Source organism: Lissotriton vulgaris, chromosome 7 (genome assembly GCF_964263255.1).
Source record: "Lissotriton vulgaris chromosome 7, aLisVul1.2, whole genome shotgun sequence".
Classification (NCBI taxonomy): Eukaryota; Metazoa; Chordata; class Amphibia; order Caudata; family Salamandridae; genus Lissotriton; species Lissotriton vulgaris.
Window position 1 is genome coordinate 502158532 of NC_141695.1, and position 21234 is coordinate 502179765.

General features: G+C 44.3%; 2 protein-coding genes across 2 annotated transcripts in view; one reads left to right on the forward strand and one right to left on the reverse strand.

The window, feature by feature from the left end:
- The window catches only part of DNAH9 (dynein axonemal heavy chain 9), a 1435662-nt gene that overhangs the window by 232360 nt on the left and 1182068 nt on the right, over positions 1 to 21234 (forward strand). Inside the window, exon 8 of the mRNA XM_086930591.1 lies at positions 20891 to 21007. Within this exon, the coding sequence (XP_086786717.1) occupies positions 20891 to 21007 (117 nt within the window). The remainder of the gene's footprint in view (positions 1 to 20890; positions 21008 to 21234) is intronic.
- Positions 3311 to 4891, reverse strand: LOC147701958 (beta-1,3-galactosyl-O-glycosyl-glycoprotein beta-1,6-N-acetylglucosaminyltransferase 3-like). The gene has a single exon (XM_086928728.1). It carries the CDS (start codon positions 4838 to 4840, stop codon positions 3521 to 3523), a length of 1320 nt encoding a protein of 439 aa, XP_086784854.1. The 5' UTR covers positions 4841 to 4891; the 3' UTR covers positions 3311 to 3520.

Sequence of the window (21234 nt, forward strand, 5' to 3'; positions counted from 1 at the left end):
TACAGTCGAGTGGACAAATGTGATGTGTGGACAGGGAAGTGTGTTGAAAGCAAGAAAGGGGCTGTGGAGAGTCATAGATTGAAGGAAGAGTAGCTCGCAGGAAAGTGTGTCAGTAACCAGAATTGTCAGAGCTGAAATGGCATTTGTAGAAAATTACCCTGCCTAGCTCCTTCCAAGGGCTGAATGACTTTCATAGATAGTGAGAGTTTCTAATAGACCTGTGTGAAGCAAATGAACCAGAGCAGCATGAGATGTTCAGAGAAGCAGCTAAAAACGGGTGTGGGGGGGGATATCAAAGCCCCTTGCATAATTTTTGTGCTGCTGTTGCATCACTTTTTGTGACTAAGCGGCGGCGTAATAATGCAGCCCATTTACAATGTGACGCATCCAGGGAGATGCGTCACATTGTAAAGCCCTGCGTCACATTATACCTGCGTCGGGTATAATGTATGCAGGGGGGGCAGTCCCACGCAAAAAAACTTCGTAGAAGTGACGCAGTGAAATTCCCCACTTCTAGGACGCCACTGCGTCAAAGCCTTATGCTTGCTTGGAGCAGGCATAAGGAGTGACACAGCACAATGAGGATAGGCCATGCATTGCTGGAGTTGTGTTGTGCTTGCGACTCAACTCCAGCAATGCGTGACTTTTGTGCTAACAGCTGTCAATCCTTGTGCCATGGTGCGCCATATTGTATATTTGGCGCATCTATGGTGGCGCAAGGGTCTATCAGGGTGATGCAGGGAATGTGACACATCTCTACAGATGAGTCACTTTCTTGTAAATCTGCCCCGAGTTACTGATAATGAACACAGAGATGATGTCAGTCGGTCTCCAGACAGCAAAAGTTTCTGCTTTCATGAAGATTCTGTTTAACATTTAGAGCCTATTTCCAGGTTTCAAAATAGGCAGAGCAACATAAAGCACTGAATTGGTCTAACAAAACTAATATTAATATTGAGTTCTCCTTTCTATCTTTTACCTAAGAAGAAATAATAATAGTGTTCCTGAAGCTAGAAAGACGTTCTTTCAGGACGGAACATCATAGCAGAAACTGAAAGCTACTAGGGATCCAAGGCCCTTATCACGAGCCGCCTGGTAAATTATGTGATATATACGGCACCTGATACAATCCAACTCTGCTGAGTCAGAATGTATTGAGGCCAATAAATATCACCAAATTGTTTGTTGTTGGGGAATAACGTGGTTTTTGGTGTTTAACGCGCCAAAATATGTATATTCCAGTCAATACAGAGCATTTTCCACCAATAAATATCAGCAGTATTGACCTACCGATACTTATCACAAAGCAGATACAGCACACATCAAGTGAGTAGCCTGAAAATTAAAATACCCCCACTATGAGCTAAAGCTCTGGTGGCACCAAGCAAACAAAGCAAGTGAGCCCTACCCTCTCTACAACAGCTTCCTTTTCCCTTCCATCCAAGCATCAATCCATTTATCCTTTCACCCTTCCGTTCACCCGGCGATCCTGTATTTCATCATTATATTCTGTCATCCTCATACTTTCATCCTTCATTCAATCGTTCCTATTCCATCGATCCATTCTGCCATCCTTCTTCTCTGCCATTCATTCTGCCATCTATCCATCCATTCATTCATCCATCCATTAATCCACTTTACCCTACTTCCTTCTACCCATCCACTCTACCATCCATCCATCCACCTATTCTGCCATGAATCTATCTATCAACATTGCCATGATCCATTCATCCACTCTCCCATCCATCTATTCACTCACTCTGCCATGCGTCCATCCACCCACTCTGCCTTCCATTCTTCCATGCACTCTGCCATGGATCCATCCATGCACTCTGCCCTGCATCCACCTTCCACTCTGCCATGCATCCATTTATCCACACACTCTCACATGCTTCTAGCCACTCTGCCATCCATCCACCCTGTCATCCCATCCATCCACTCTGCCATCAATCCATCCATCCATCTGCCCAGCCACCCACTCTGCCATGCATCCATCCATCCACTCTGCCATCCATCCTTCCATGCACTCTACCATGCATCCACCCTTCCACTCTGCCATGCTCCCATCCATCCATACACTCACACATGCATCTAGCCACTCTGTCGTCCATCATCCACCAACCCTCTCATCCCATCCATCCACTCTGCCATCAATTCACTAATCCATCTACTTTGCTGTCCATTCACTCATTCTTTCATCCACTCTTACATCCATCCTTTCACTCTGCCATCCTTTCACCTGTCCATCCACCTTTCCACACATCCTTTTACTGTGACATCCTTTCACCTGCCCATCCACCTAGACATTCACTCACTCAACCATCCATCCCTTTACTCTGCATTCCTGTCACCTGTCCATCCACCTATCCACACATCCCTTTACTATGACATCCTTTCACCTGTCCATCCACCTAGCCATTCACTTCACCAGTCTATCCACCTATCCATTCACTCACCCTTTCAACCGCTTATTCATCCTCCCAATAATCAATCTATCCTCCTTTTCTCCCTCCCTTCTATTCGGTATTCCTTCTATAATTTCCTGTTCCGTTTACCCATCTTTCGTTCTTTCCTGCTCCTGCTTGCTCTTCTATTGATTCTACATTCCTTTATAGCGTTGAATTGGTGCTATATTTCTTTATAGCGTTGATTTATGAGCTTTTGTCTGCCGAACTGCAGACAAAAGACCATGAAAACTCCTCCCCCCCTCCCCCCGCTGTAGCCGCTAAAGCAGGGAGTTCACTAGGCCCCTGGCACATATCGCAACGAACCCCTCCTATATTTTAAAACCTTTCAGAAACTCTCTTGGTTTTGGTTACACCGCATGTACGTGTATGGAACATACCACCTATCTAGTATATTAGGTAGCCCAATGACATGGTCGGCTTTGAAGCTTATACAATTTGTTTTAATAAACGAAAGGCTACATTATTGCAATTTTATAATGTACATTTGTTAAAAAATGTTTTTGCCTTCTGATTATTATTCTAATTTTTGGGGGTCTTAATTGTATTGAACACATATTTAAACATTACATCACATAAGCCATTTGAAACTGAGAAGCTTGTAAACTTTTTACCCCAAACAACACTAAAGCACAGGAATTGTATACACTTGCTGCTTTTGAAATTCAACTAAATACCACAACGCCCAAATGTTTCACCGACTGATATGTGCTGCAAGAAATACCATTTGAAATAAATTCAAATAAAATTAGTTTTCATATTTAGTTAAAACTGCAATTCGATTTCAAACAGTCCCTCGGGTGTGGTGAAAGAATAGTGCTTAGCAGTCTTCGGCTGTGCACTAGAGCTCACTCCTTACTCTAATGAATGACCATGTCCATTTATTACAATTAACAAGGAAATAATAAGTGTAGCAAATGATGTGGGCTCACAAATTAAAGTAGGGTGGAACATGAAGCGTTAAAACAAGTTGCTTTACAGTTTGGCTTTTAGCGAAAGCACATCTTTGATATAATTTTAACTTACACGGTTCATTGTGTTTTAAATAGAAATCATTATAGCTCAGTTCCATAAAGAGCTTTGAGTCTGAGATACTCTTCCAAGCACTGGATTGCTATGTTATCAACTGTAGGATCAAATTTGTTGGCAAAGAGATGATGCTGTTGGAGAAGCCACTTCAGTTCTGCAGCCCCGTAGACGCAGACTGAACTGCGGTGAGTGCCTGTGCAAGGTGGATAAGGGGCGCCATCACTGATTTTCCCTTCCAGATACATCCATTTCACGACTCTTGCCATTGAATTCATGTCGGACATTTCATATTTGGAATTGTGTGGGGAAGACCCAGGTACCTCAGGCATGCGGTTCAGCGTGGCCCAGAGGTGCTCATCTGGACTGTAGGTGTCCTTTACCCACTCCAGCAGTTTCTCCACATCTGTGTTTTTTCTAAATATATACTCCACAAACTCCCTTGAAACCACAAAATAAGCATTTCCAGTAAACATGGGGGATTTGATGGGAGGTGGACTTTTTCGAACCTCTGTTTTGACGATGGAGTCGTGAACCTCATAGTGAAAGGTCCATCGCTGCCTTTTTGACTCTGATGGATTTTCAGACTCCAGGCTGTTCTTCCCATTCAGCACCTGGAGCGTTCTTACAATTTCAGCATTGGTCTTTATTGGAAAGTCAGTGCCGCATGTGTTTAAAAGATACCGCCAAGGCACCTGGCTTTTCAGTAGGTCCTCCATGCAGTTGAGATCGGCTTGAACTCTTAGCCAAGATGCGTAAACCACTCTTTCCAGCTTTGATGCCACAAACACGTTGGGAAAGCACGACACGATGGCTCTTACCGCCTGCTTGTAGACCTCGGGAGACTTGTCATCCACATGAACACAGTATATATTTTGCGGGGTGTATATTGCTCTTAAGAGCCTTTCAAACATCTCAATCTGTCCGTGCACCACCATGGAGTATGCGATAGGGAAGCGCTCTTCCTCCCGGCTCAGGGCAACAGGAATAAATCTTCTGCTTTCCCTGTACAAGCGGCAGTTCGAAGTCACATTCAAAAACTCTTCCTCGGCAGCAGGGATTTTTTTTCGTTCCTCCGGCGTCTCCTCTCCGCGGATGACTTTAGAGCAGTTTATTCGGCCCCTGGGAGAAAGGTGAAGGGACTGACGCAGGGTGTGGTCCATCACTGGGCCGCTTGGAGACCCCGGATGCGCGCCGCTTGGAGACCCCGGATGCGCGCCGCTCGGTGGCCTCGGATGCCTGCACACTTCGAGGAGCGGATATTGCTGTGAGAAATACAGGAGCAGCGCAGCGAGAGACGCCACAGAAAGCATCGCGCACTGTTTCTGCAGGGGTCTGGCGCCAAGCATGCTGGATGGAGCCAAATATTTCCAGAAGAGTCCTGTGCAGTAATAGTAAACTATGTCTCGCTAGCTGAGACTTAATAAGGACAATATAATAATTGCATGCCCATAATATAGTCCAGAACCGTTGCGGCGGCACACCTGCCTGTCTGTGCATTGTGCTACTGTTGGCGGGCTTGAGTTAGGAATAGACTAGGCGGGAATACTCCATTGTTTTCCCGGGCACTTTGACCTCAGTAAATCACGTCGTGACATTTGAAAAATGATGGGAACGTTTCGTTGATGTCGTACTTCAGGGGTTTGTCCTGGCTCACATGGCCCTGCACCGTGAGTGCCGAAAATGAACGCGGCGAATATTTCGCTCATTTGGTTTCCAGCACTGGAAACGAAGGAGGCAGACAAATAACTACCCCTGACTGCATTTTGTCTTGTGTGTAGGGCCTGAAGGATATTCCTTTTTTTACAGTTTGGGCTCCATGGTGATTGTAAAAGTATGTACAGGGCCGACTTTAACACGCCCTGTTCGCCAATGTTTGTTGGCAACCCCCCAATGACCACCTCTGCCACGGATCCCCTCACCACCGCCCTTTAACAGTGCCCCTCAAGTCTCCAGAACCGCGGTCTTTCAGATTCATTTAACTTTGTAGCACCACTCATACCAGCTAAAATCTAAGTTCAATGAACACGGAGTACGCATCTGTCGGTCAGCGATTGTTCAAATCCTATGCTCAATGGATCCACAATTGATATGCAGAACAGTCAAATTCATCAACCATTTCGAGAAAAAACGAGGCCTTTTGGCAAAGACTTGATCTTGAAACAAGAATTCCTTTCATTGTGGCAGAGCCATGGCCCTCAAAAAGCATATCCTTAAGCAAGATTGACATCTGATTTTATCTCTTATATAGTAGTGTCAATATCCTGCTTTTTAAACACTGTGGTATTTTATATATTGTAATGGTTTTAATTAACTAAACAATAAAGAATTTACTTACTTACTTACTTACACTCATACCAGTGTAAGGTGTCAGCACACACATTGCACAGAGACAATTGTATGCTTTTAAATCAGTGCATAGGAAATGTTACATCAGACAGGACTACAAGGTCCGGTGTAGGTGTCACATCTCATCGATACTGGTAGGCAATATAGTTTAACCCCTTCGATGCTCATGACGAGCTCAGCTCGTCATGAGGCACGGTTGAGCTGTGCTTATGACGAGCTGAGCTCGTCATGAACAATGAGGATTCATAAAATGTCAGCACAGGAGGGGAAAAGTCACAGCAGCCAAGGTGTTAAGAGTCCTTATTCTGGAAAAGCACAAATTCAGAATTAAAACATATCATTGTTAGAGGTTTTCTTTAATAATAACAATCGTTTTCTACCCAAATGAACCCTTTTGGCAAGGTTAGGATAATGAAGGACTGGGCAAAAAAAGTGCAGACTGCTCATCTTTTACCACCGCCCAGGCAAGAATGACACCTTCACAGACTACCCCACGGAAATCAGCACAGCCAAGGCCTCCCAGAACGCCAATGACATTTTTCTTGGTGACTTCAACTTGCACTGGAATGACCCCAAGGATCCACAGGTTAATGTCATCAGAGACTTCCTGGCTGACCAGCCCTTACCCAAGCCTGTTCCCTCCCTACTCACTCAAAAGGTGCCATTCTAGACAGAATCATCTCCAAGTAATCTGCAGTCAAACTAATTTCCATAGATCCCTGCGACTGGTCTGACCACCACGCTATCACCTTCCATCTTCCTGGCACTCACAAGACATGGACACCGCAACAGGTGATCCCCAAAAGCTGGATCAGGGACACCAAGAACCTTGATCACCAGAAATTGGCTGCCCGCTGTGCAACGGTCCTCTCCCTCCCGCCCATATCACCATGGTGGACAACCTCACTGAACATTATTCCACAACGATAGCCAATATAATCGATGACCTTGCCCCACTAAAACTGAAAAGAACACAGATCAAAGACAGGAACCCATGGTTCAACGGATCCCTTAACAATGAGAGGAGGTCCCTCCGACAAACAGAGCGGAACTGGAAAAAGCACCCTTCCGCAGACCATCGTAAACTTCTCCGTCAGGCCAGAAACGCCTATAACAAAAAAATCATCAACTCTAAAAAATAATTTTTTAGAGCTGAACTGGATAACGCTAAGAATAGACCTTGCAAATTATTCAAGTTGATCAAACACCAATCAAACAAACTTGCTAAATCTTCCAAAGAGACCCCTATTTCTACAATCCCATGCAAGCAATTATCCTCCTTCTTCTGTGATGAAATCTCTGCCCTAAGAAAGGATCTCATGTCTGCTACCTATTCCCAATCCCCTCTGGTTCTTCCTCCCCACTCAGTGCTGCCCTCCGAAACCTCCCCCAAAAACCAAGGGTTAAGGTCCAACTTCAAAGTCTATGATGAATACTCGATCTCAAAAATTCTTTCCTCCTTAAGCCCCAACAATCACTTCAACAACCCTCTCCCCTCAAACTGCCTTGCCTCTGCTTCTCATGCTATCATCACTTCTTGGACAACTATAATCAACTCCTCTCTCTACAGGGATAGATTTCTGACTCTCTCAAAGCTGGCCAGGTGGTCCCTATTCTAAAAAAAAACACTTTAGATCCTGCCTCTCCTGACAATTACAGACCTATCTCTAACATCCCTCTCCTAGCTAAAGTGCTGGAAAAATGTGTACATCAACAGCTGAGCCAACACATCTCCAACTTCCACCTTCCAGACGACTTGCAATCTGGTTTCCAGACCTGGGCACTGCACGGAAGCCACACTCCTTCACATTGTTGATGATGCGCTTCAAGCCCTTGACCAAGGCAAAACCTGTCTCTTGAGCCTCCTTGACCTATCCTCGGCTTTTGACACGGTTAACCACGAAATTCTCCTGAATCGCCTCAAACTTAGGATGGGCCTGGATGGCACCGTTTTGGCCTGGTTCCGATCCTTCCTTCAGAACCGCTCTCAGAGAGTCCTGATCAATGGCAACCTATCCGCTTACTCTCCGATCACAGTTGGAGTTCCCCAAGGATCAACCTTATCCCCTACCTTCTTCAATCTTTATCTCGAATCGCTCTCATAGGTGCTGCGCACTGCCAATATCTCCTACCACATGTATGCAGACGACACACAGCTCTACATCAATATCTCTTCTCCAGAGGATATACATTCCCTGAATGAGGCCTTGAAACTTACTGTTCACTGGCTCACATCTAACCAGCTTCAACTCAATGCAAAAAAAACAGAGTTGCTCTTAATCTCTCCCCCTAACGCCAATACAGACATTCAAGTTTGGACCTAGGCTATCACAGCGCTAAACTGCTCTCCCACCATTGTGGACTCTGCTAAATCCCTGGGAATTACTTTAGACGGCAACCTGAACATGGGGGGCCATATCAACGCGATGGCCAAAACTGCCAGATTTCACCTGAACTACCTACGAAGCCTGAAACCTTTCCTTGACCCCCCTGATCTAAAATCGGCAATCCAGGACTTAGTCAACTCTAGACTAGAGTATGGTTAGCCAGAGGGCAGGCACATCTCAGGCTGTGACAGTTCGGAGCAGCCCATTGTCATTCTGTCTCTGACATTAGCCCACTGGCTTGATTCCATATGCATGGGGTCATGTTTGTTAAGGCTGTACCAGCCTTTCACGCTGTGCACCAGAGGTGGAGTCCTAAGTAGACCAAAAAATCGACCCACCAACTGGCCTCAGCCAATGGCACATCTGCCGATGCCCAATTGACCTCCAGACCAATCCGAGGCTGTGTGTTACTCTAAAAAAGACAAAAAGGGAAAAAAACAAGTGCTACAGGAGCACGATTTTGCGAATGAGCGATGTTCACCAAATCACCAAAGAGAAAGCACGGAAACAGCCAAAAAGTCTGGCTTTTAAAAAATAAATACTTTGATACTTTGTATGGGTAATATCATGGGTAGCTCCTACATAATGATTCAAAGCCTACAGATGATAAATACAATGATAATAGCACAAAGTTATTATCATTTTGTTTGAAATTGCAATGACTATTGGGTGGGGCAGGTCGAGCCATGGCATTGAGGAGTGAGGGGCACCTATAAGTGTCAGTTTGGCTGCCGTCCTAGGCCGGGCAAACTGACATGCACACTTATGTTTCTCCTACACAGCCGGGTTGGAAGAAAAGCCACAGACTCCAAAGCACTCACTGAGTGGCAAACGAGGTTGCTCAGACCAATCCTGATGCTGTTCTCGTGCTTAAGAGCAGTGTCTGGATTGGGTGGGGAGCCTGTGCCTTGAGGAGCCTGTGCCTTGTGGCCCCATCCCATTCTGGCCCGACAAGAGGAACTGGCGAGGTGGCTGGATGCATCAGTGAGAGCAGAGCAGCAGGTTAGTATTTTTTATTTTAATATCTTCCCGCTCAAGCCCCACCAAACTTCCCTCTACCGCCCTACCTCTTTTGATAGGTGGTGGCCGCTACTGGTAATTATAAAGATTGGTAAATGGGTGAACAAGAAACTTGTCAAAAGAAAAGTCCTGAATGATTGAGTGAGTGAATGAGTCCATGAATTGATGAAGAGATGGGCGAATGGATGAATATATGAACAGGCAAGTACATGGGCGAGTGACAACATGGATGGGTCACTGGTTTGGCTCTATGAGTGAATGGGTGCATGGTAAGATGAAAGATAATTTGGTGAGTTCATGGATGGATGAATAGGTGAGATCATGATTGAGTGCATATATGATGGAGGCAAGACTGCTAGAGTTTGCAGTGGTTCTGTTGGGGCAGGAAGTTGCTCTCTCTTTCCTCACTCACTCATCCATCCATTTGCCTAGACACTCAGTCAAGCTGAAAAACGTCTGGAGTCACGTGAATGCTGGAATCCATGTGAAATAACACAAACTTTGGTCAATTTGATTATAAGTAAATACCACTTGTTTTAAAGGACTCTAAAATGCAGAACTGTAAACATAACTTCACTGTACTAATGTAGACCTGCCAAATCACATGGCGCTAACCTATGTCGCACACTATCAGGTCTCTTTGCGTGCTGTCCTGGTGAAGAGTCAATATTACAGTTGCACAAAGTGTGCTGGAACCCCCTGCAGATAACAGGTTTCCAGCTCATTGTATGAAGACTTTGCTGAGCCAAAGTCTTACAGGGATTTTAAAACCTCGCCAGGACGTCTGTGACAGTCTCTGAATCCTTCCATGTTTGTTTTTGAGAGAGATTGGAAGGTCTGGTAGAGTGTGTTTGTCAAGGTCCATCCCCTATCTTTGGTCCCCATATCCCCTGGGTTAGCCAGGTGGTGTTGGGCTCAAAGCCCCACCCTCCTACTGCAGATCTCTCATGTAAGAAATGAGGTTACTGGTAGAGTGGGGAATCTTACTCTCAAGTAGCAGTCACAATCCTTGTCAGGGTGAGGCACAAGCAAACCCCAAATTAACCTGTGTTCAACCATCTGATATTTTGGCACAGAACAGTCATGCTAAACTTAGAGGCAATATGTAAAGTATTTATGCAGCACTTCAAACAGTAATAATTAAAAAACAGAAGACAAGAACAATACCACACCTATTTAGAAACACGGAGCACATTTTAATTAATACACAAAGACCAAAATGACAAGTATTCAATCAGTAGAACCGTATATAAGCAGGTTTAAACATTTCAGTAACAATAGTGCCAAAAAGCACAAAGAACCAACTCAGGCTATTTGGTCATTCCAGACCAGGACAAACTCACAAGTTCAGGCTGACCACGATGGAGCGCAGGCCAGCTACAGAGACCCAGCTAGTCACTTTGAACAATACTACTTTAGATCCTGGTTGCAGATTGTCGTGAGGTTCCATTTTGAGGATGCCCTGCAGCCATGCTTTGGTTCAGAGAAGCAGCAAAGCTGTGATTCGAGGTCCTGCTTCATCGTCGTGGATCCTAGTGATGATGGGCTTGCAAAGCAAAGTCTAGCATCAAGGATGCATTGTGCAGCCAAGGCAAGGCTTCGGACCCGGGGAACTATGAGGCTGTGGTGCAAGATCCTGTATCATTGTCAAGGCTGCCATTTACTAGAGATTCACAGTTCAAAGGCCTTCGTTGGGGAGGCATCGTGCAGTGGCTGTTTTGATGGGGGCTGCATTGTTGATGCGGAGTCCTTGCATAGGGCGAATCCTCGCAGCAGAGGTGATGCGTAGTTTCCCCTTAGGGTTGCACTGCATAGTAGAGGAGATGCATTGGTTCTACTGGATCCACCAATGGGCAGGCACAGCTCTTTCAGACCCACTTCCAAGGGTTCAGGACTGGGGTGGCACCACAGAGGGCGGCATCCAGGTGCTGAGTTCTAGGTTGTTGGAGCCTTCTATTCCTGAGGCTGTAGTTAGGATGCCAGCCAACTAGCCCTTGAAGTAGTCACTCATGTGTCCTGGGTTCAACATTCCGGTCAGGGCAGCAGTCCAGCACAGTGGCAGTCTTTTCAGCAGCACAGCAGTCCTTCTTCCTGACAGAGTCTCCACAGGGCCAGAAGAGTACTGACGTGTTGGTTTCTGAGGTCCAATATTTATACCCAGACCTTCTATTGAAGTGGGAAAAGCTTCTAGAGGTTTCCCTTTGCAATGTATATGTTTCCTGCCTTCACTGCTCTGGCATCAGAATAACTGCTGGGGGTACACAGCCCTTAGTGTGGAGGCAGGACACAACCTATTCAAGAGTAAATAGTGCTGTGCCCTGCTCCACCCTCCCATCTTATCCAGGCATATCTAAGCTCTGTATTGTGTGTTGCTGTCTAGGAGAAATACACAAAGTCCAACTGCCAACTACATCCAGTCATGTAACCCAGTGACAGGCTGCAGGCACTAAATGGCTAAAGCAGGGAAATACCAACTTTCTAAAAGTGCTAAAAAAAGAGAGATTTGCTTTTACTGACATTAATTGACAACACATGTGATTCTGTGTAGTTGACAGAAAACTTAATTAGTGTAGCCACACTTTTAAAAATGTGGCTATGATAATTAGGTTTCGTACGCACTACATTGAATCAAATGTGTTGTTCGTAGTCGCTTCTGTCCGTGGATTCTGAGACTGCTGTCTAACAGAGGATTGGAGAAGCTTTTTGCCTTGCTGGGTCCTAAGTGCGCTTCCTGCTGATCGACGGGAGACCGGGACTGCGAGGCCCACCAGGCAGTGCGTTCTAACATCTCGCACACCTGCCGCCTCTTCCCGGGTCTCCTCCCCTCACCTGCCTGCTTGTTTAAAGACGACTCGCGGCCCCCGCTCCGCGGGAGCCGCTCGTAGTCGCTTCTGTCCGTGGATTCTGAGACTGCTGTCTAACAGAGGATTGGAGAAGCTTTTTGCCTTGCTGGGTCCTAAGTGCGCTTCCTGCTGATCGACGGGAGACCGGGACTGCGAGGCCCACCAGGCAGTGCGTTCTAACATCTCGCACACCTGCCGCCTCTTCCCGGGTCTCCTCCCCTCACCTGCCTGCTTGTTTAAAGACGACTCGCGGCCCCCGCTCCGCGGGAGCCGCTCGTAGTCGCTTCTGTCCGTGGATTCTGAGACTGCTGTCTAACAGAGGATTGGAGAAGCTTTTTGCCTTGCTGGGTCCTAAGTGCGCTTCCTGCTGATCGACGGGAGACCGGGACTGCGAGGCCCACCAGGCAGTGCGTTCTAACATCTCGCACACCTGCCGCCTCTTCCCGGGTCTCCTCCCCTTCAGCCCTCGGCTTCGTACTTTAGGCGAACTCTGCGCGCGTCAGCGGGACGCGTCAGCGGGACTCATCCCGGGACAAAGCCCGGACTAAGGGCGGACCCTCTGAGACCCTCCGAGAACCGAGGAGACTGGACTGGGCACGTCACTTCGCCTCTGTTGTACCTGACTGTTACCAAACAGTAAGACTATAATTCCCAGAAATACCCGCACTCCTTTCTTTTAATTGTGCACTATATTCTCGTGATTCTGCTTGTTCTGGATATTGGATAACCTTTAGGATTTCACATCTCTCACTTTTAACAATGCCAAAGAAGAATGTTGTGATGGGGGGTAATTCTATTGAAAACTATATGGTACAAGTAGTGTCAAAGATAACACAAAGATAAGACAATCTTTAGGTCTCAGTCATTCCCCCAATTTATCTCCTTTAAGCCCTTCACTAGATTCACCCTGGTTAGATATTCCATCTCAGGCCGAGGGAAGTTTTATCCTAGACTCCGAGGCGCTTGAAAATGGTCCGTTAAACGTGAGTATAGCTCAGGACCAAGATACAGCCACAATCAATGTCTCGGACTCACAGATAGTAGACCCTGAAGAACATCATACTGTACAAGTCAGTGAGCAGACAACTATAGAAGCCAATCCTCCCGTTCTAGCTCCAGCTGCTCGAGCGATTAGAAAGTGTAGAAAAATCCAACTACCTCGCGGTGGAGTTAGTATAGGGAGGAAGAGGGCTGCGTCACCACTGAGAAGCAGGGAAAAAGGTAGGAGGAAATTAGAAGAGGATGATAAATTAAATATGGAAGAGGAGCTTATTTCCAGGTTGGTAGATATAATTGACACTAAATTCAGAGCCTTAATTAAACCGGTTGTGGCCAAACTGGATAAGTTAACCGCAGACGTAAAAAAGCTGGGAGTAGATCAAAAGAAGTTATTGGAAGAAGTGTCTAACATATCTGGTTCAGTTAAAAATTTGGCCATACCTGTAAAAGAGGTACTTGGCCACCAACCAGATGCAGGCACAATTCCTAATATTACAAGGGTAAATCTTCCAGACCAGACACTAAACACTGTATCCACTCAGTCGCCGTCAAGGGATATCCACCCCCCACAACCACGAGGTACAACTCCACCAAGAGCAGGAGAAGATATACTTCACTTTATTGAGGACGCAGCCCCTCTAGTGCTGGTTTTAGCAAATGCTCCCCCCTTAACACCGGACCAAACTGAATCACCCACGGGGCTAACAAGTAAAGCCTTGCACTGGCTATCGGGCAATATGCGGTTGGCCCCTTGGGGGAAGCAACAACTAGCTAGAGATATTAAATCAGCCAGAAGGGTCACTTGGATAGGCCAAAACCCCAAAAAATTTAAAGGCGACTGCATAATTATAAATTTTGTAAACTCTGCAGTCTTACCAAATATCCTTCCAAACATTCTACCACCACAACGAAGGAGTGGTACTATTATTCCTCTCACCCTGGAATTTTTTGGTAAGAAACAAAGGAGCATGACATACCCTAAGCCTAATCATACCTATACTAGACCAATATGGCCAGAAAAAACAAACGGTTGGGGCTTTGAAGTACCAGCAAACAACTGGGGCTATAGTAGGGACGGATATGACCAACAACCACGACTATATCATACAGATCCCTATTATTTTAATATCCCCACTTCAAATAGGTATGATATTTTCTCTGCGGAGGGAGGGCTGGATGGGGTAGAATGACTACCAGAAGACGTAGGCACAGTGAATGTGAATACTTGTAGTACTGTAATCCCTACTACTAACCCTCCTGTAACAGAGAGCTTGAATGTAACACAGTGTGGAGGTCAAAAATGTTTGGAGGGACTTCTATTGTTATCATGGAACATAGCCGGACTCTCTGACAAAATGCAAGATAAAGACTGGCTGCATTATGTTAAAAAATATCCCATAATATGTTTTCAAGAAACTTGGGTAGTAGGGAGAAACCTATACATTGAGGGATATCAGAGTTTTATAATCCCGGCAACACCATCTGCAAGTGGAAGAGCTAAAGGGGGTTTGGCCATTTTTGTTAGTTTGTCGCTTATATGTCAGAAGACTGAACATAAATCTGGTAACAAAAACATTCAGGTTTTGGAATTTAGAAGGGGTAAAATCCAATTTGCACTGATTAATTTTTATAATTCTGTGAACCAGGCTGGAGATTGCAACATAGAAACTTTACGTGATTTGCTAGGGGCAATTGATAGCTCTCTGCCATGCTCTAAAATACTAGTAGGTGATTTTAACACACATTTATGTGGGAACCCTAGTGTGGGACCTGTTGGCCAGATGGGGTGTAACAGAATGGAAGGAATACACTTTGAACACTCGCGGAGGGGTACAGGGTTAAATGAATTAATGAATGAAAATAATTTGTTCACTGCAATGTCGACTGTACCCGATCAAGCTGTATTCCCAATCCCCACTTATAAAGGCCATGCAACAGGCACTTATATAGATCACATCCTCCTCTCAGTTGACTTTGTTAATATCATCGAGGAGTTTAGGATCCTCGCGAGTATTTATAGCGACCATAACCCTTTGTGCATTACTTTGGGCATGAGTTTACTTGAAAAACACATCCCTCGCGAGGACCGTGGCCTTTTAGAATGCATAAATGGGAAGCGTCGCTTAAAATGGGCTATGGTGGATAGCGATCAATTTTATACCTCCGTTAGTGCAGTTTGTAATCAAGAATTAATGATTTGTACATCCTCTGCAACAGCCCCGTCGCAAATCCTGACATCCTTTAAGGAGATAACTAAAAAGGTGGAGTCTCTTTTAACGGTACCTAACAAGGGAAGGATAAATTCAAACTGCAATCCAAAATGGTTTGACAGTGTTTGCTCAAAGGCCAGTCGTGAGCTCAAGAAAGCCCTACATACAAAACCAAGAGACCCATTGATCATTAGGGGCTTGCGGAATGAGTACAAGAAATCACTGGCCACTCGTAAGCGAGCAGTCAAAAAAAGTGTATGGGAATTACTCCTAGAGCCAGAGACTTTAAAAAATAGCTCGAAGTTTTGGGAGATAATTAACAAACCAATATTTGACTGTCCTACCATTCCAAATGTGGGCACAAATATATCAGAGGAGGAATGGATAGACCATTTCAGTTCTATTTTTATAAATAATACATCACAAGCAGAACACAATCCTGGTTTAGGCAGAGATACTTCTCTATGTTTCTCAAATGAGGAAATAGTTAAAGGAATTAAAGGCTTGTCAAATAATAAGGCTCCGGGTCCTGATGGACTTCCGCCTGATCTTTTTAAGTCACGTGAGGCACTATGGGCGCCGGTACTCACAGCAGTACTAAATGCAGCTGTCCTTTGTGGATGCCCTACATCATGGGGGGTATCTACAATAGTCCCTATATTCAAGAAGGGTGACCGTAGCAGCCCGACCTGCTACAGACCGATATCTTTAATAAACTCTGTGGCAAAAGTGATAGGAGGAGTAATTTTAAATAGATTGACTAGTTGGGCAGAGGAAAATAATATAATATCGCCAATCCAGTATGGCTTCAGGCCTGGACATTCTACCATTTCTCAATGTCTGAACTTGTATCTCATAGTCGGGAAGTACACCAAGGCACGAAGAGGAACGATTCACATGGCGTTTATGGATCTCTCTTCGGCCTTTGATTGTGTGAACCGTGGGAAACTCTGGGGCGCCATGGAAAAAATGGGCGTAGACAAAAATTTAGTAAACCTTTTAGAAGACATACATTCAGACACCAAAGCGAATGTTAGATATACCCAGGACCTAAAAGTGACTAAAGATTTTGGAGTGTTTCGGGGCGTCCGGCAAGGGTGTATCCTGGCCCCGTTCCTCTTCAATCTATATATTAATGACCTGGAAGAGACCCTCTTAAGTACCAACATAGATTATCCATACATTGGCCGAAAAGGTCTGCCGGTTTTATTATACGCGGATGACGCAGTCCTTTTATCTAGAACGGCCAAGGGACTTCAAACTTTATTAGACTCCTTTTATACATTTATGAAAACCAGAGATTTAAGTATTAATAACACCAAATCCTATATAATGAAGGTTGGAGAAGGTTTTAAGAAACCAAATCGCCTAAATGTAGATGGAGTAGAAATACCTGTAACGCACACATTCTCCTATCTCGGGGTCCTCTTTGATAATCAACTTAAATGGGGTCCCGTGATCCAGAAAAAAAAGGGAGACGTTTCAAGGGTAAACGCGGCTATACTAGATTTCTCTAAAAAGCTGGGAAATAGTCCAGTTGCCGCGCTACTCCAACTATACAAAGCTAAAAGTGTAACTACAGCTTGTTATGGCAGTGAGATATGGGGATATGTCCCGTTGGATGTACTCCAGATAGTTGAAAACAATTTTTTAAAACAGATTTTAAGGGTTCCAAGGGGTACAGCAAATTTTTCTGTGCATGAAGAACTGGGGGTTCCGTATGTCAGTGATAAACTTGCTTTGAATCCCATGTTATGCTGGATGAATAGCTGGTTAAATGACAATATTCCTCTGACCAAGCTTATTCTAAGAGAAGCACTTACATGGGATAACAGGTTGGAGATTCCTTGGCTTAAATATTTACTTAAATGTTTTTCTGATTTAGGCCGTCCTGAACTCTTCTTATGCCCGGAATCCATTACCAAATTGGATCTCATTTTTGTCAAAAATGCCTTTATTGACTTAAGAAAACAGGAAAGGGAATCATGTGAATTAAAAAAAGAAAGTGTACGCAACCACATACTAATCAAAAGCACTTTGCTTATGGAACCCTACCTGACATGGCAAATGTCAAGCTATGATCGATTTTTGTTAACAAGGTTCAGGTTCAACCTGTTTCATCTTTTGCTGGCGGTACCCAGGGGTTCTCATCGAGGTCAAGTGTTGCCAGCTTGCGGCTGCGACGATAAGTCTCCGCAAGATCTGGCACACTTTCTGTTTTTTTGCCCCTTTTATGTTGTACCAAGGAAGTTATGCTTGAAACCCTGTTTGAAAAAATTGAACTTTCATCAATATCGTCCTGCACAATTTTTTCTACAGCTGTTAAATTGTGATTACACTTTATTTGTATGTGGTTTCTTGAGAATGGCGATCAAATTCAGAAACAGTATGGAAGGATAACAATACTGATATGGTTATTTATCACTGCGGCCAAAAGAACATTATTTTTAAACGATTTTTAATATCTTGAAATAGGGATGTATTTTTTAACTCTGTGTTTTTTCTACTTGTAATTGATTATGACTTTTTAAGATTATATGTATGTCATGCTTTTTTCTGTAATGTAAATACTTTTATGGTTGTCAATTCGAACAACCGAATAAAGTTATTTGACTTGACTTGACTTGTGTTGTTACTTATCATCAATGAAGGCAAGACTCTCTTTATTTAAGAACATATAGCGACCTAACCTTACTGACAAAATATATGCCCAACCCCCTAGTAATTGCAACTTTCTAAAAGTCAAATTTTCAAAATTGCAAGTTAACATCTGACTTCACCACGAGAGAGGTTTTTTCATTACAATTCCAAAGACACCAAACATGATCAGGGCACCTGTACCCATTTGGAAAGTAAATCTTATTAAATGTAATAAGGCAACTCCAATGTTATTCAATGGGAGAGGTAGAGCTTGCAGTAGTGAAAAACACATTTATGAGTTTTTCATTACCGGGACATGTAAAACTTAAATTACATGTCCACTTTTTAAAAACACTGCGCCCTGCCTTCTGGGCTTTTTAGGGCCTACTACTTATATGTATTGAAAATAAAGCTTTAGGCCTGCCAACAGATTTATTTTGCCAGGTTGACATGACAGTTTAAAACTGGACTCATATGTTGCAATTGCAGACATGAGGCATGTTCAAAGGGCTACCTGAGTGGGCAGCACAATCAGTTTTGCAGGTACACTACTAGCATTTATTTTATAGGCCCTGGGCACAGGTGGTGCCACTTTACTAGGGACTTACAAGTAAAATAAATAATTCAGTTGAGTGTAATCCAATCCAACTATGTTTTAGGGTGTGATCGACTTCATCACTGATTAGCAGGTGTAACATGCGCAGAGTCCTAAAGACAGCAAAAACGAAGTCAGCAAAGCAGGAGGATTGAAGGCAAAACATTAGGGGGAAAAACCACGCCAAGGATGGCAAAGACCCACGCCTTCCCTTCAAGACCCTGCCCCCATCTTCTCACATGGGCAAACTATTTTCAAAGTTGGCAGGTCCGGTAGCAGCATATATAAACAAAACTATATTAAATGATTTGTTAATTTAAACATGTTATTGCTATGTTTGAGCAATCCCCTGAGTACATTTATTTATGCTACTGTACAACACAGCCAAAATGAAAACGGTGTTGCTTTATTTTTTATTTTATTTATTTAAGCAATTTGTAGAGCGCACAAATACCCTTGGGTGTCTCAGCACTGCAGACTGTGTAGAGAATGGAGCCAGAGGTGGAGAGCTTATTGATTGAAAAAACACGTTTTTATCAGCTTCCTGAAGGCAATTAAATGTGGGCAGGATTTGATATGCAGAGTAAGGGAGTTCCATAGTTTGGCAGTGGCGACAGTGAATCTTTTGTCATCCCACAAAACTTTTTTTGTTTGAGGGCCGTTGATGAGCGCAAGGTTTTATTGAGAGTATACCCACACAAGGCCCTCTTCAGGAAGACTGGTCCCGTTTTGTGGATGGCCTTGAATGCAATGCAAAGAGCCTTAAATAAAATAGACCATAAAGAAAAATAAACCCCCAAAACCGATTTCTGTTAAGCAATGAAACAGATTTTTCTTCCAAAGGCTTTATTTGAAAGAACTATATTTTTTTTGTAAGGTTCTAATGTGAACGTATGCCATTTGGGTCAATTACGTTGAAACATGCAACCAGGTTATCAATATGTGGGCCTAAGGGAGCACTAACAAAGGACATGTATGCAACCTAGGCACAAGAAAAAGGGCAGCGCTAATAAAAGTTTAACTACAGAGATGTGAAGCACATTAAAAGCAGACACTTGCATCCACTGTGTAAGAAACCAATCCGAAGGCGAATCACTATACTATATTACGATCAGGAGAGGCTCCTCCGCCAGGGCGTAGGTGCGTCCCCCAACTGCTTTCTTGCAGTGTGAGAAAGCCAAAACATAAAGTTATTACCATTTTATGTTTCCTTTGTGCATTGCGGGCGGGGCTGCTCTGCTCTTTGAGCAGGGCAGGGGAGGAATGGATACACACTCCTGAGTGTGCGAAGACTGTTTTGGTCCGCCATCCAGTCATGTGCACGCTGCCCTTTCTCCATGCAGGCTGCAAAGCAGCCTATATGGAGAACATGGCCACCCCATTAGCCCCGGGGTGGGCGGCTTCTCGACCCAACCCAATGCCCCCGTGACAACCCTGCGAATCCGCCCCACCTGCGAACCTTAGCTCCTGCCACCCCACCCGCGAGCACTGCCGATCGCGACTGATCACGATAAATTATTCTGCTGAAGGATGTCACCCATATAGCGCTGTCGAAGGGAATATAGTAAAGCCAATCATAGCTGAGTTCTACAACAGCAAGTGGTACAAGAGTAAGTGCCCTACAGTCTTCAGTTTCAAAAGGGAGGTGAAGAAACATGCAGCATCTGCACCTTAAGGAGTGGCCTATGCGCAGGTATCACCTGTAGAAATAGAAATGTCAATGAACAGACCTTTCATTCTTTTTTCTCCTTTCTCTCCTCTCCCTTTTTTGCACACCTATCGCCATGATAGGGAATGTCTGTGTAAGTGCACTTTGTACATAAAGAAATATAGATATTTTTTTAATTCTTCGATCTTGTCATCACGCAATACTTAATTCAAAACAGTACTTGCATTTGGAATACTGAAACTGGAACATAAGGGGGCGGTCCCCTGCAGAGTAAGCTGCAGTTGCACGTGTGAAATCATGTTCAAATGAAATTGAAATCAGTAAGTATGATTGGGGAAAAACGCAATTTGTTTGCATTTTGGGAACTGGGCTAATTTTAAGACGTTAGGTCTGGTTACTTCGTTTACCTCTACATCGACTCCAGTCATCGGTATTCACCCTCATGGTCACAGGATGAGTCCTTGTGAGTCACCTCAATGGTTCATCCTTTCGAGGTTGACAAAACGAGCACGATTACATTGTGTAACAACAAACATCTGTTATCTGTCAGTAGCACCAATTCGAGTGTAATGTTGCTCTCTAGAAATATAAATTTTATGTTATGTAACTATGTTGTTAACATGCCTGAACTGTTTTCACAGACCTTCTATCCCGCTGTAATAACTTTACAATCTGGTGTTTCCTCAGGAGTTTGAGAAAGATGTATCTGACTTTAAGCTGAAGGTCGAAGACATGGACAGACGGCTGGGGACAATTTTCTGCCAAGCGTTTGATGACGCTTCTGGCTTGGAGCACGCCTTCAAGGTCTGTATTCCCGGTATATTTGCTAACCCTAATTCTCGGACACGCATTAGCAAATAAGTGAAAGCAAATATGTCAATGTGTTCTGTGGAACTGAGCATGATTGGCAGGCTGATCCTTCTTTACTGCAGTAACCTACTCTCATGGTTCCCAAACCCAGGGAGCTGGCATTTTTACCATTTGTGCAAGCAACCGCATTGCTGAGGTTTTGGTATTGGTCGAGCTGGTGA